This window comes from Salmo trutta, chromosome 19 (assembly GCF_901001165.1).
Source record: "Salmo trutta chromosome 19, fSalTru1.1, whole genome shotgun sequence".
Classification (NCBI taxonomy): Eukaryota; Metazoa; Chordata; class Actinopteri; order Salmoniformes; family Salmonidae; genus Salmo; species Salmo trutta.
The window spans coordinates 8120925-8133079 of NC_042975.1; the positions used below are offsets into that span (position 1 = coordinate 8120925).

A 12155-nucleotide genomic window follows, 5' to 3' on the forward strand; every position below is an offset into this window, starting at 1 on the left:
CAGCATTGAAGGTCCCCAAGAACACAGTGGCCTCCATTTTTAAATGGCAGAAATTTGGAACCACCAAGACTCTTCCTAGAGCCGGCCACCTGGCCAAACTGAGCAATCGGGGAGAAGGGCCTTGGTCAGGGAAGTGACCAAGAATCCAATGGTCACTCTGACAGAGCTCCAGAGTTCCTCTGTGGAGATGGGAGAACCTTCCGGAAGGACAACCATCTCTGCAGCACTCCACCAATCAGGCCTTTATGGTAGAGTGGCTAGACGGAAGCCACTCCTCAGTAAAAGGCACTGGGAGACTAGTCAGGATTGAGGGAAAGATGAAGAGAACAAAGTACAGAGAGATCCTTGATGAAAACTTACTCCAGAGCGCTCAGGACCTCAGACTGGGGTGAAGGTTCACCTTCCAACAGGACAACGACCCTAAGCACACAGCCAAGACAATGCAGGAGTGGCATCGGGAAAAGTCTCCGAATGTCCTTGAGAGGCCCAGTCAGAGCCCAGACTTGAACCCGATCTAACATCTCTGGAGAGACCTGAAAATAGCTGTGTAGTGACGCTCCCCATCCAACCTGACAGAGCTTGAGAGGATCTGCAGAAAAGAATGTGAGAAATTCTCCAAATACAGGTGTACCAAGCTTGTAGCGTCATACCCAAGACTCGAGGCTGTAATCGCAGCCAACGTTGCTTCAACAAAGGACTGAGTAAAGGGTCTGAATACTTATTTAAATGTGTTTATTTTATACATTTGCAAACATTTCTAAGAACCTGTTTTGCCTTGTCATTATGGGGTATTGTGTGTAGATTGATGGGGTAAAATAACTATTTAATACATTTTAGAATACGGCTGTAATGTAACAAAATGTGGAAAAAGTCAAGGGGTCTGAATACTTTCCGAATGTACTGTATACTCTATAGCAGGGCTGTTCGATGTCAGTCCTGGAGGGCCAAAACACTTCTGGTTTACATCCTCTTCTCATAAGGGACTAATTCAGACCTGGGACACCAGGTGAGTGCAATTAACTACCAGGTATAAATAAAAAAACAGAAGTGTTTTGGCCCTCCAGGAACATAAATGAACAACCCTGCTCTATACAAGGGGTATTCAACTCTTACCCTATGAGGAGCCTGCTGGTTTTCTGTTCTACCTGATAATGAAATACACCCACTTGGTGTCCCAGGTCTAAATCAATGCTTGATTAGAGGATTTAAAAACAAAAATGTAGGTTGTGGCACTGGCTTCAATGTCCAGAGTTAAGTTTCAGGGCTCAGTACATTGTGAGTTCATTCAACCACACCACAAACACCACACTTCTTGGCCTATTGCCAAGTCTTTTCGGACCATCAGATGATTAAAAAAACACAAAGCACCATATAACTTTTTTCATTTCTTTCCGTTTTATTTCATTTATTTTCTCTGCAGCGGAACAACACACTCTCAAAGAGCCCAGAGATTAATTGAAGTAATCTCTGGATACCATTGTAATCAGCTGCCAACCCCCAGACCACGTATAAAAATGCAACTTGAAAATATTTGTTCCCATTAATAAAACTCAAAATGATAAATTCATTAATCCTGTAAAAACAGAACGTACCAAGTGTACAAAAAGAAAAAGTAAATCAAGATGAAAAGCAGTTAACAGACTGACTGCAGCCACCCTTCCCAAATTCACTCAATTCTTCCTCCAGCCTCAGAGATCAACTCTCTGAGCGTTTGACGGTTCATTAATCATCCACCAGGATTAGACAGGAGGGAATCTAAAGTGAGAATGTGACCAGTAGAGCGACCACCCAGTGGTCTGAACAGAATACAATTTCTCCAACAGAATTGGTCTGGATGAGTAGGTTCAGATGTCAATCACAAACTGGGCATCGTCAGCTGTAGGGACAGAAGAGAGAACACAGGTCAGCGTCGAGGACATGTCCTTTCCTAAACTTCCAAAAACCTTTGAGCATCTACAAACTAAATGGGTCGGTCACAAGATATGCAGCTTGACATATCAGATAGGGTTTTGTTTGCTTTTCTCGAGGAGCGGTTCACCTTGAAACTTGGTCTAGTGCTGGTACAAAAAGAGTCAACAAAACACACTAACTGATTCGTACACCAGGTGATAATCTGGGCATGTGTCACCTCATACACACTGCAGTAATGATAACAGGCCTATGTAGCCTACTTCCTTATCCTCGGAAATAAACTACTTATTAGTCACCAATGTCACCTGAACAAAGCAACCTATCCCCTCCCTTTAGTTACTGGTAAGGAATTTAAGGAGACTGAAAAATTAGGCAAGTTATATCTCCACCCGGCACAGCCAGAAGAGGACTGGCCACCCCTCATAGCCTGGTTCCTCTCTAGGTTTCTTCCTAGGTTTTGGCCTTTCTAGGGAGTTTTTCCTAGCCACCATGCTTCTACACCTGCATTGCTTGCTGTTTGGGGTTTTAGGCTGGGTTTCTGTACAGCACTTTGAGATATCAGCTGATGTAAGAAGGGCTATATAAATACATTTGATTTGATTTATAGGAGGTGACATCAGAACATCGTGTGAATGCAAGATGGAGTAAATCTAGTAACAGGATCTGAATGACAAAGATATATTTGTATCTTGGGATATAAGCATGATGCCTTTCAGACATAACAACTGCTTTCCATTTCCCTACACTGTGAACTAAGACAGAATAAGTGCAATGACTTGATTTACTGTCCTTGCACAGCTTCTAATAACAAAACAAGATAACTTGTTTCTCAAGTATTTCCTTGAGGAGCCCTTAAAAAAAGTGTTCCCTCTTGAGTTGCTCAGTAAAAACACATCTGCTGCAAAGCCATGTGGGAGAGGAGTCAGGTGTTTAGGAGAGCAGGTAACCAACAGGCCTGGCTAGGGGACGAGGTTAATGGGTCTCATAGGATAAACAGTAGTGTCACTAAGTATCAGGGACCAGGCCAACCTGAGATGTCTTTGTTCTCATCCATTTCCTTCAGCTTGCCCAGAGGGTGCAGGGCCGGCGCCGTGACCCCTGGGATATGGGGGAGACAGCACGGAGGGGTACGTGTGATCGGTGAATTCCGACATTCCAGCAGGAACTTTCTGTCATAGATGATCCTGGTTCCTGTGAGGACAAAGGGTTGAAGTGTCTGTCTCGGGGTAAGAATACAGAAGTACCAGGAGTCATGATGTGCAGCAATCCATCTAGATCACGAGGTCTTCTTGTGCACAATATTTATCCAAGGTGTGTTAGTGCAGGCTACATAGAAAAGTGGGCAGTCTATACTCCGTGTGTACTTTTCAATAGAAGAGCTCACCTTGATCTGATCTGAATCCTATACTACTAGCAACTATATCAGGGTGTTTTCACACTTGATCCGTTTCAGGCAGTTTTTGTGATTTGTTTTTGTGCCGTGTGAACACTCGAAAATGAATTCGGCACACTCAAAAGAGCCCCCGAAGACAAGCCATCTCGAGAGGTGGTCTGAGTACGGTTCGTTTGAATTCCACTGTCCGGTTCCCTTTTTTAGGACAATGTGAACGCAAAGCTCCCCAGGTTCGCTTGTCATTATTCCCGCACCACACACACACACACACACAAGACTACTGCAACACCGTTTCCTCTGCCATAAACCCGCACATTGGTGCCACTAAAAAAAGACATGTGCAGGTTTCGCGAAATATCCCGTTTTTGTATATTGATTAGCGATTGTCAAGGACGCACAGATACTCAAACATGTGTTATGTTTTTAGTTCAGATTAGTTGATAGCAATATGTGATTTATAGGCTAAGAGAACGCCATAAACTGTTTATTGATTGTGGGGTTTGATTAGCGTGAGAAGACAATATATTTGGCGAGAATCACAACATAGGGTCCAAAATCTATTCTAGCTCTTAAAGGGGCAGGAGCCTACATTGGGTGTACAATTTACAATTACAGCATTATTTATTCTATTGCTATTTATTCTGTTACCAATTAAATGTACATGTTAATAGTATCGTCTGATTACAATTATGTCTCATTTTAACTAAATGCAACCTATTAGCTTCCAAAATGTAAGGCTGTATATCTAGCTGTCCGATAACACATTCTGATGGCTTGTCCTGCACTTTATAAAAACCCAGAGTGCATGTTGGAAAAATATCTTGGTTCTTTTCTAAACATAGCAATGTGAACGCAAAGAGGCCTCTGGGTTTAGGTGAAGTGAACTGGAAAAATAGCTGAGTCCTCATTCAAAGGCAAGGGCAGTGTGAACACGTTGTTTTGCAGTTCTTTTTTTTACCCCAGAGTTCACTATAAAGAGGAATGAGATCTGTTCTTTTAAAGAGGATTATATGTGAAAACACCCTCAGAGAATCTACTGGTCTGACATGTTTCATATGCTGTACTGGGAAAATATTTTGAACGCAATCACACCTATGCACTCTTTCGTCATACAGTTCAATATAAGTCTCTGGATCTCAGTCCCCACAGTTCAGGTGTGTTGCCTGGCTTTACAAACTCCTCTACCCCTGAAGTGCCTCCTTGTAACTGAGACGTAACGTCCTCAGCAATCCCAGCTATGTAACACCACCAATGAAAACAACCCCATTACTTCAGCCTCTCTCCCCTCCACGTTGGCCTCCTTGTAAAGGCCACACAATGTCCTCCTCTCTCACACACACACACACACGTTGATAAATCGGATCAACTGCATCTTGACAGTTAGAGATAATTGAACCTGTCATTGCTGGATCCATACAATAAATATGTTTATTGGATGATTAAACTAAAATTATTGGAACAGGTAAAAGTGCATTTAATGTAATAGTAAGTACATAACCGTTCATTCAAAACTGGACAAAAGCGTCTCCAGGCTCCCAGGTTATATCTTCATGCAATTGTGCGCAATGTGCTGTTCTCCAAACTAGCGCAGCGCTTACACTCCCGAGGCCGTATCGGTGTGTTCTTCAATACGATAAGTAGTTCCTTATTTTTCTAAACTTACCTCCAGGTGTCGTGGAGAACAGGGTGCCTCCGGGCGTCTGACTGTAGGAGTCGGCCAGCTGAGACCAGTCTTTTGACTGCTCAAAGCGACTGGGAATAGGACAGTTTAGGCCTATACTGGTGGTACCGTTAGAAGACATCGTAGAAAGCAGATGAATGACCAAATAAGTTTTAAAAGAATTACACTTACACACAAAAAAAGACACTGCAATTTGTGATCGATGTCTACTATAGCCTGTGAGATAGTAAATCTGCGCCAACTAAAGTTTTGTTTGACTCGGGGACTGCGGCGCTGGGAGACGCACTGAGCTCTAGCAGCCACGTGCAGGTGTTTATGAAAAATCTGCTGATTTGAGGCGTGGTTTAGTTTGAGTTTCACAATCACCTCACTACTGTATCAACCAGAGCAACATTTCATTTTAACGCTCACAATCACATATGCGGACTCAGTATGAACTGAAATGAACCGTCACATGATTTAATAGGGCGGGCAGACCGGGTAGATCTCTGTGTACTCTGCAAACGAGTACAGATGCAGAACAGAAAGTTAGCATTTAAACAAATCAAAATACTAGTAACGCAGTAGCCCATCTCCCAAATACGCTTGATCTATACGTTTGTGACGTTATGACAATGTTCTTCTCCCAGTGGAGGCTGATAGGAAGAGCTATAGGAGGATAGCCTCATTGTAATGGCTGGAATGGGACAGAATCAACCATTTGGTTTCCGTTTGATACAGCATGTTCCATTTATTCCATCCCAGCCACTAAAATGAGCCGTCCTCCTGTAACTTCTCCCACCAGCCTCCAGTCCTCTGTTTTTAAATCATCCAAAACTTAAGATTACTTTACTGTCCCATTATGGGTTGAGTGATTGGTCTCTCAAATATCAAATTCCCAGTCAATCTTGGTTGTTAAATTTATTTTTTAAAAACACTACTTGTTACTCCAGCAATACTTGTTTACAAGTGCAATTCAAAACAAGGCAGTGTTGATAAGCAATAATTAATTTGAAGAGTTGGATAAACAAAGATAGCAATCCTAGTTGAACGTCTGTCAAAACATAAAATGACCTGATGGTGTTCTCTGGGTAGACTCTTAGCCAATGTAAAATTAAGTGTCCGATTGCAGTCTCCGGTGGAAACGTCTCCATGCATGATAAATGGCACCCCGTGCCAGAACATTCAGTCAGACTGAGTGATTACATCATCACGAGTAAACATGACACACAGGAGCAGTCTCCTACTTCTATAGACAAACCAAGGGCACTTCATATCAACAAAGTGTGCAGAGAGAATCATGAGGTGTATGATGTCATGAGGTAAATACAATATGAATAAAGGCACAACAGTACAGTTGTCTTTTTATTGACTATTAAGGTAAATATTACACATTAATACAGTAGAGTCACTATACGACACGTACTCTGGTTTTAACCCTTTTTTTTATAGTATGTAAACAATTATACATGTATTTACCACTAAAAGGTCTGAGTTCTCGCTTTATGTTATCACCTAGTTCTTGGGCTGAGTATAAATAAGCGTACAGTCCTGTAGAGCCCTGCAGACCAAGAACAATTAATGTGGGGCTTTTAAAGTCAAAATAATGGCTATACTACGCAAAGAATGGATCCTGTTTAACAGGCAATCGGTTTGTTCATAGACAGTGATAAACACGTTACAGCCCACACTGGATTCATCTTTTTAGTTAGGCACATCAAAATGGTGTCCGACCATCCAGTTTCTGGACACTCCCTAGGTTAATATCTTTGTATATTATGTAATTATCTGGTTCTCTTAAAACGTGTATGAGTCTTGTTAATGGTCCTATGCTTCGATCGCTAGATGTCTTTAGTTGACGTGATTCAGGTGCACATTCCCAACGTGCGGGGCCCAAGTCCCAGGCCAGACCTGAAACGACATGTTTTCATCACTTAGTTACAAAACCACAACAGCGGAAGACTGAGTAATGGTGAAAATAAGTGAATGATGTTGATGGGAGTGCTCCACACACACACACACACACACCTGCTGGGTTTCTGCAGTCTCTGCAGAGTTGGAGACCACGTTCATGATGGGATTCCAGGCAGGGTCAGCGCTATGGAGCCCGTTGTACATGGGGCCCCCAGGGACCTCTCCCATAGGAGGGTGGGGAGGAATGATCGTCCCGCCATACATTGACATTGGCAAACCCTAGAAAGGACAATAAAAAATTAAAGACAGAACTGGTCAAAAAAAAATATATAAAAATATGTTTTTGTGACAGTTCTCATTGGATCATTCCAACCACAAAATCTTTGCATCAACTATTTAGCAGTGTCTGTCTGCTACCTTTGGGAAGTCCATGAAGTTGGTGGGCATGGGTTGATGGAAGGTGTTGGAGGGGTTCCCGATGCCGGTGTCATCCCGCTCCATGGCTTGGTGCTGGGAGAAACCACTCTGCTGGTGCATCACATGACCGCCCATCAGGGGCTGAGACCAGCCTGACATCGCCTCTAAAGGTGGAGGGTAAGAGCAGGGGAGGACTGAGATTTTGGATCGTGCGAGAGTTAATCATTATGTTCAAAACATTTACAATATATTTCAAAGCATTATAATAAACATCTTAAAAACACTGACAATTTAAAGATGATCAGTTCTACAACTATCCATTCTTCTACAACTGTACACTAACCCGATCCACCTCTCTCCAAAACTCACCAGACGCACTGCCCACGCCGAAGGACCAGATGCCCCCCTGCCCAACAGGCGGCGTGTAGCTGGCTGTGAGCATGGCGTGGTTCACGGAGCCCGTCTGGCGGATGCGTGCCAGGCGCTCAGTGCCAATGGGTGGGGGCACCTTGCGGTCCTGCTGGCTGTTGCTGCTGGGCTTAGCCTGAATCAGAGCCGTGGTCACCGTGGACGACACAGAGGACACCGGGGACTCACCTGAGGGGGGGGGGGGGGGGGGGGGGCAAAGGCTTGTTAACTTTCCCAATGTTGGATTTATCAAAGAAGACTAAAGATATAAATTACATGAAATCCTTTGATTAGGCTTAATTTAATTTCATTCTTTCCCAAAAAGTAGACATTGAATATACTTTGTTTGCAACAAAAAAAAGGGGGGGGGGGGGTGAAAAACACTGTAGATCTATGAATGAACTTCCCCATCCCCTGTCCCCGTGCTGTGTTCTTACTGGAGGTGGAGGCGCTCCAGGGGTGAGGGGAGAAGTGCTGGCGGCTAAAGGAGGGGGTGCCCACCGGGGATGGACCCTGCAGGTACACTGTACTGCCAGAGATACTGGTGGCGAAGCTAGTCAGAGCAGCAGACGAAGAGATGGAGTTCCCCGACGGGTCCATGTGGTGCATGCCTGAAACAAAGAGGTCAACTGACCCGGTTAAAATATGTAGGCACAAACCACTAATAAACTGAACAAGTACGACAATATAAACATGATTAGTGCTGCTTTGTGGAATCAGTAGAATTTCTGTTTCTCTGGAACAAAATGATTTTCATGGTGTTATGGGTTATGTTGTGTTATTTCCTGCTGAGTGAGTGAGTGTAGTGGAGTCAAATGGTCTTTGTTGCTTACCGATGGGACTGGTGACAATCCTCTGGGAGTTACAACGGTACCCTGGAGCCTTGGAGCCATCAGGAGCTGGCATCACCTTCTCCATCTGTCCCATGCCTCCCATGTAGGGCTGCTCCGGAGGGTTCCTGGCAGGCAGGTGACATGCTCCCCACACCTGACTGTTGCCCACCTGGTTGCTGTCAAACATGCTGCTGAAATGGTTGAAGAGGGCAGTGGGGCCGTAGTTGGGGGGCAGCTGCTGGGTCTTGCCCCCGTGGCTGTGCATCTGGGAGCCGTTCATCATGCCCATGGAAGGGGGTGCCATACCCTGGTTGGCATACTGCTGCGGATGTTTCTGGTGTTGCTCTTGAGAGGCTCCAGAGGATACAAACACAGAGTGGTGCTCCTGTGGAGATGTCCCAGCTGGCATGGGGTAGACCTGGGCCGAGGGCTGCACGCATGAGGGAGAAGGCTGTGCGTAGTGAGGTACGGTGCTGCCTCCTGCTGGTGCAGCGTGAGAGGAGGGCAGGTGGGAGCAGGGAGGCTGGGCGGCCAGGGGGCTGGGCTCTGTGCTGGGGGAGAAGGGGAGGGGCAGCTGCTGCTGTCTGCTGTCTGGCTGCTGGGAGGGCAGTGATGGTGGAGCCATGGGAGGACCTGTGAAGTACATGGGGCCGTTGGAGCTGGAACCTTCAGACGCTCCACCTTGGACAGGTGCTGCATCTGGAGAGGACTTCTCTTTACCAGGCGTGGTGCCACCAGCAGGCTCTGGCTTGGAGATGGGCAGCTGCTGTGCAGACGGGGCGATGGGCACGGAAGGGGAGGACGGAGTAGAGGGCATGATGGAGGGTGCAGGGGCCAGCTGCGTGGCGGGAACGTTGCTCACTGTGGAAGTGACTGCCGTCATGCTGGTCGTCTTTGGTTCGCCAGAGAAGAGCTGCTTCCTGGCAGAGGAGGGCGTTGGGGTGCCGGAGGGGGCAGTGCTGGTGGGCGAGGCGGTGGCTGCAGGGACTGCTGTAGAGGCAGGAGCTGTGTACTCCGGATGGGCAACGGAGACAGGCGAGGGCCGGGGGGCAGTGCTCCCGTTGTGCTTGGGAGAGCTGTGAGTGCTGCCGGGGTTGACGGGCCGCACCGGGAACGGGCCCCAGGTGTTAGGCGATGGAGAAAAGGTGCCACCGAACTGTGCCATGGGCAGGCGTGGGTGTCGGATGTGGTGCATGGTCTGGGCAGCCAGCAGGGCCAGGTGTGGGTTGGCGTACGCCAGGGGCAGAGAAACAAAAGGGGGTCTCACCCCGGGGGACAGGTTCTTTCCCATCTTCCCTCCCTGCTGAGAGACCGGGGGGGTCTGGAAGGACACAGTGGACGACGGAAACACTGATGCCAGGCCCTTGGAGCCGGCCGCCGTAGTGTTGGTGGAGCCCATCTTGGTGCTGGTGCCAGGGGTACGGATGTGGTTTCTGGGGATTAGGTCCTCCAGCTCCTTGGCTGGGTCCTGGATCAGGGCGTTGATCAGTTGCACAGCGTGTCGAGTCGACTCTGTGCCTCCTCTGAAGACCAAAGGGAGAGAAGCAGGTGAGTGTCTGACCTGGTGGTGATCAGTGGACCGGTCTTACCTGGTGGTGATCAGTGGGCCCGGTCTTACCTGGTGGTGATCAGTGGGCCGGTCTTACCTGGTGGTGATCAGTGGGCCGGTCTTACCTGGTGGTGATCAGTGGGCCGGTCTTACCTGGTGGTGATCAGTGGGCCGGTCTTACCTGGTGGTGATCAGTGGGCCGGTCTTACCTGGTGGTGATCAGTGGGCCGGTCTTACCTGGTGGTGATCAGTGGGCCGGTCTTACCTGGTGGTGATCAGTGGGCCGGTCTTACCTGGTGGTGATCAGTGGGCCGGTCTTACCTGGTGGTGATCAGTGGGCCGGTCTTACCTGGTGGTGATCAGTGGGCCCGTCTTACCTGGTGGTGATCAGTGGGCCGGTCATACCTGGTGGTGATCAGTGGGCCGGTCATACCTGGTGGTGATCAGTGGGCCGGTCTTACCTGGTGGTGATCAGTGGGCCGGTCTTACCTGGTGGTGATCAGTGGGCCGGTCTTACCTGGTGGTGATCAGTGGGCCCGTCATACCTGGTGGTGATCAGTGGGCCCGTCATACCTGGTGGTGATCAGTGGGCCGGTCTTACCTGGTGGTGATCAGTGGGCCGGTCTTACCTGGTGGTGATCAGTGGGCCTGTCATACCTGGTGATGATCAGTGGGCCGTCATACCTGGTGGTGATCAGTGGGCCGGTCTTAACTGGTGGTGATCAGTGGGCCCGTCATACCTGGTGATGATCAGTGGGCCGTCATACCTGGTGATGATCAGTGGGCCGGTCTTACCTGATGGTGATCATCCTCTCTCCATTCTTGTCCTTCTGTTTGTCCACGTCGATGTGAGCACCGGTCACGTCCTGAACGGCAGTGATATTACAGCCCCCTCTGCCCATGATCCGAGACACAACAGAGGCAGGCACCAATAGCTTCTTAGATCTGACAGAAGACAAACAAGCCATTCCATTCATATCTGGGTCATATGGCTGTACTTAACTACACTGCGTACACAATTATTAGGCAAATTGTATTCCTCGGGATTCATTTTATTGTTGAACAAACACAATGCTCTCAGTCAATCCAAAATGTTATTGAACATCAAACCTGAATGTTTAACAAAGGAAAAGTGAGTTTTGTCTTTCTCAGGGAAATATATAAGTGTGCAGAATTATTAGGCAACTAAATTACTAAAATAATTTCTCTGTACTCACTTGTTTATTCTAAATTTTTAGAGTAAGTGTAACAGATAACACAAAATGACAATTATATAACATTTTTGGCCTTTCAAAAATATTCAGTGACCAATATAGCCACCCTTATTTTCTATAACTGCCATGAGCCTTCCATCCATGGAGTCTGTCAGTTTCTTGATCTGTTCACGATCAATTTTCGCCGAAGCAGCAACCACAGCCTCCCAAATGCTGTTCAAAAAGGTGTATTGTCTTCCATCACTGTAAACCTCATGTTTGAGAAGGGCCCACAAGTTCTCAATAGGATTTAAGTCAGGTGAGGAAGGGGGCCAGGTCATTATTCAGGCATCTTTGAGGCCCTTGCTGGCTAGCCAAGCAGTGGAGTACTTAGATGCATGTGATGGAGCATTGTCCTGCATAAAGATCATGGCCTTCTAGAATGCTGAGGACTTCCTGTACCACTGTTTGACGAAAGAATCTTCCAGAAACTGGCAGTAGGTTTGTGAGTTGAGTTTCAGTCCATCTTCAACCCGAAAAGGTCCAACTACCTCATCCTCAATGATAGCAGCCCATACCAGTACCCCTCCTTCACCTTGCTGGCACCTGACTCAAAGTGGTGCCCTGTGTCCATTATTGATCCAGCCACGGGTCCATCAAGAGTCACTTTCATTTCATCTGTCCATAAAACCTTTGAAAAATCTGTCTAACAGGTATTTCTTTGCCCAATCTTGACGCTTCAACTTGTGAATCTTATTCAGTGCTGGTCTTGTTTCAGTCTTCTTGACCTTGGCCATGTCTCTGAGCACTTGACACCTTGTACTTCTGAACACTCCAGGTAGGTTGCAGTTCTGGAATACGGTGGCACTGGAGGATA

The 12155-nt window shown here is 47.0% G+C and overlaps 2 protein-coding genes across 7 annotated transcripts in view; both read right to left on the reverse strand.

Moving 5' to 3' along the window:
• Positions 1-1372: 1372 nt before the first annotated feature.
• eif4ebp3 (eukaryotic translation initiation factor 4E binding protein 3) lies at positions 1373-5406 on the reverse strand. Its single transcript, XM_029699611.1, has 3 exons — positions 4968-5406; positions 2941-3102; positions 1373-1876 (listed from the first exon to the last, which is right to left on the reverse strand). Exons 1-3 carry the CDS (start codon positions 5104-5106, stop codon positions 1845-1847), a joined length of 333 nt encoding a protein of 110 aa, XP_029555471.1. The 5' UTR covers positions 5107-5406; the 3' UTR covers positions 1373-1844.
• A 910-nt stretch (positions 5407-6316) lies between these two features.
• The window catches only part of LOC115153921 (ankyrin repeat and KH domain-containing protein 1), a 39908-nt gene continuing 34069 nt past the window's right edge, over positions 6317-12155 (reverse strand). For 3 of the 6 annotated variants that reach the window (XM_029699610.1, XM_029699609.1, XM_029699608.1), the window contains exons 28-34: positions 10881-11030; positions 8537-10059; positions 8141-8314; positions 7665-7892; positions 7296-7459; positions 6993-7157; positions 6317-6875 (exon numbers count right to left, since the gene is read on the reverse strand). In XM_029699610.1, the coding sequence (XP_029555470.1) occupies positions 6816-6875; positions 6993-7157; positions 7296-7459; positions 7665-7892; positions 8141-8314; positions 8537-10059; positions 10881-11030 (2464 nt within the window). In that variant the 3' untranslated portion in view covers positions 6317-6815. Of the gene's footprint in view, positions 6876-6992; positions 7158-7295; positions 7490-7664; positions 7893-8140; positions 8315-8536; positions 10060-10880; positions 11031-12155 lie in introns of all 6 variants that reach the window. The other 3 variants (XM_029699607.1, XM_029699606.1, XM_029699604.1) reach the window with 1 other exon arrangement.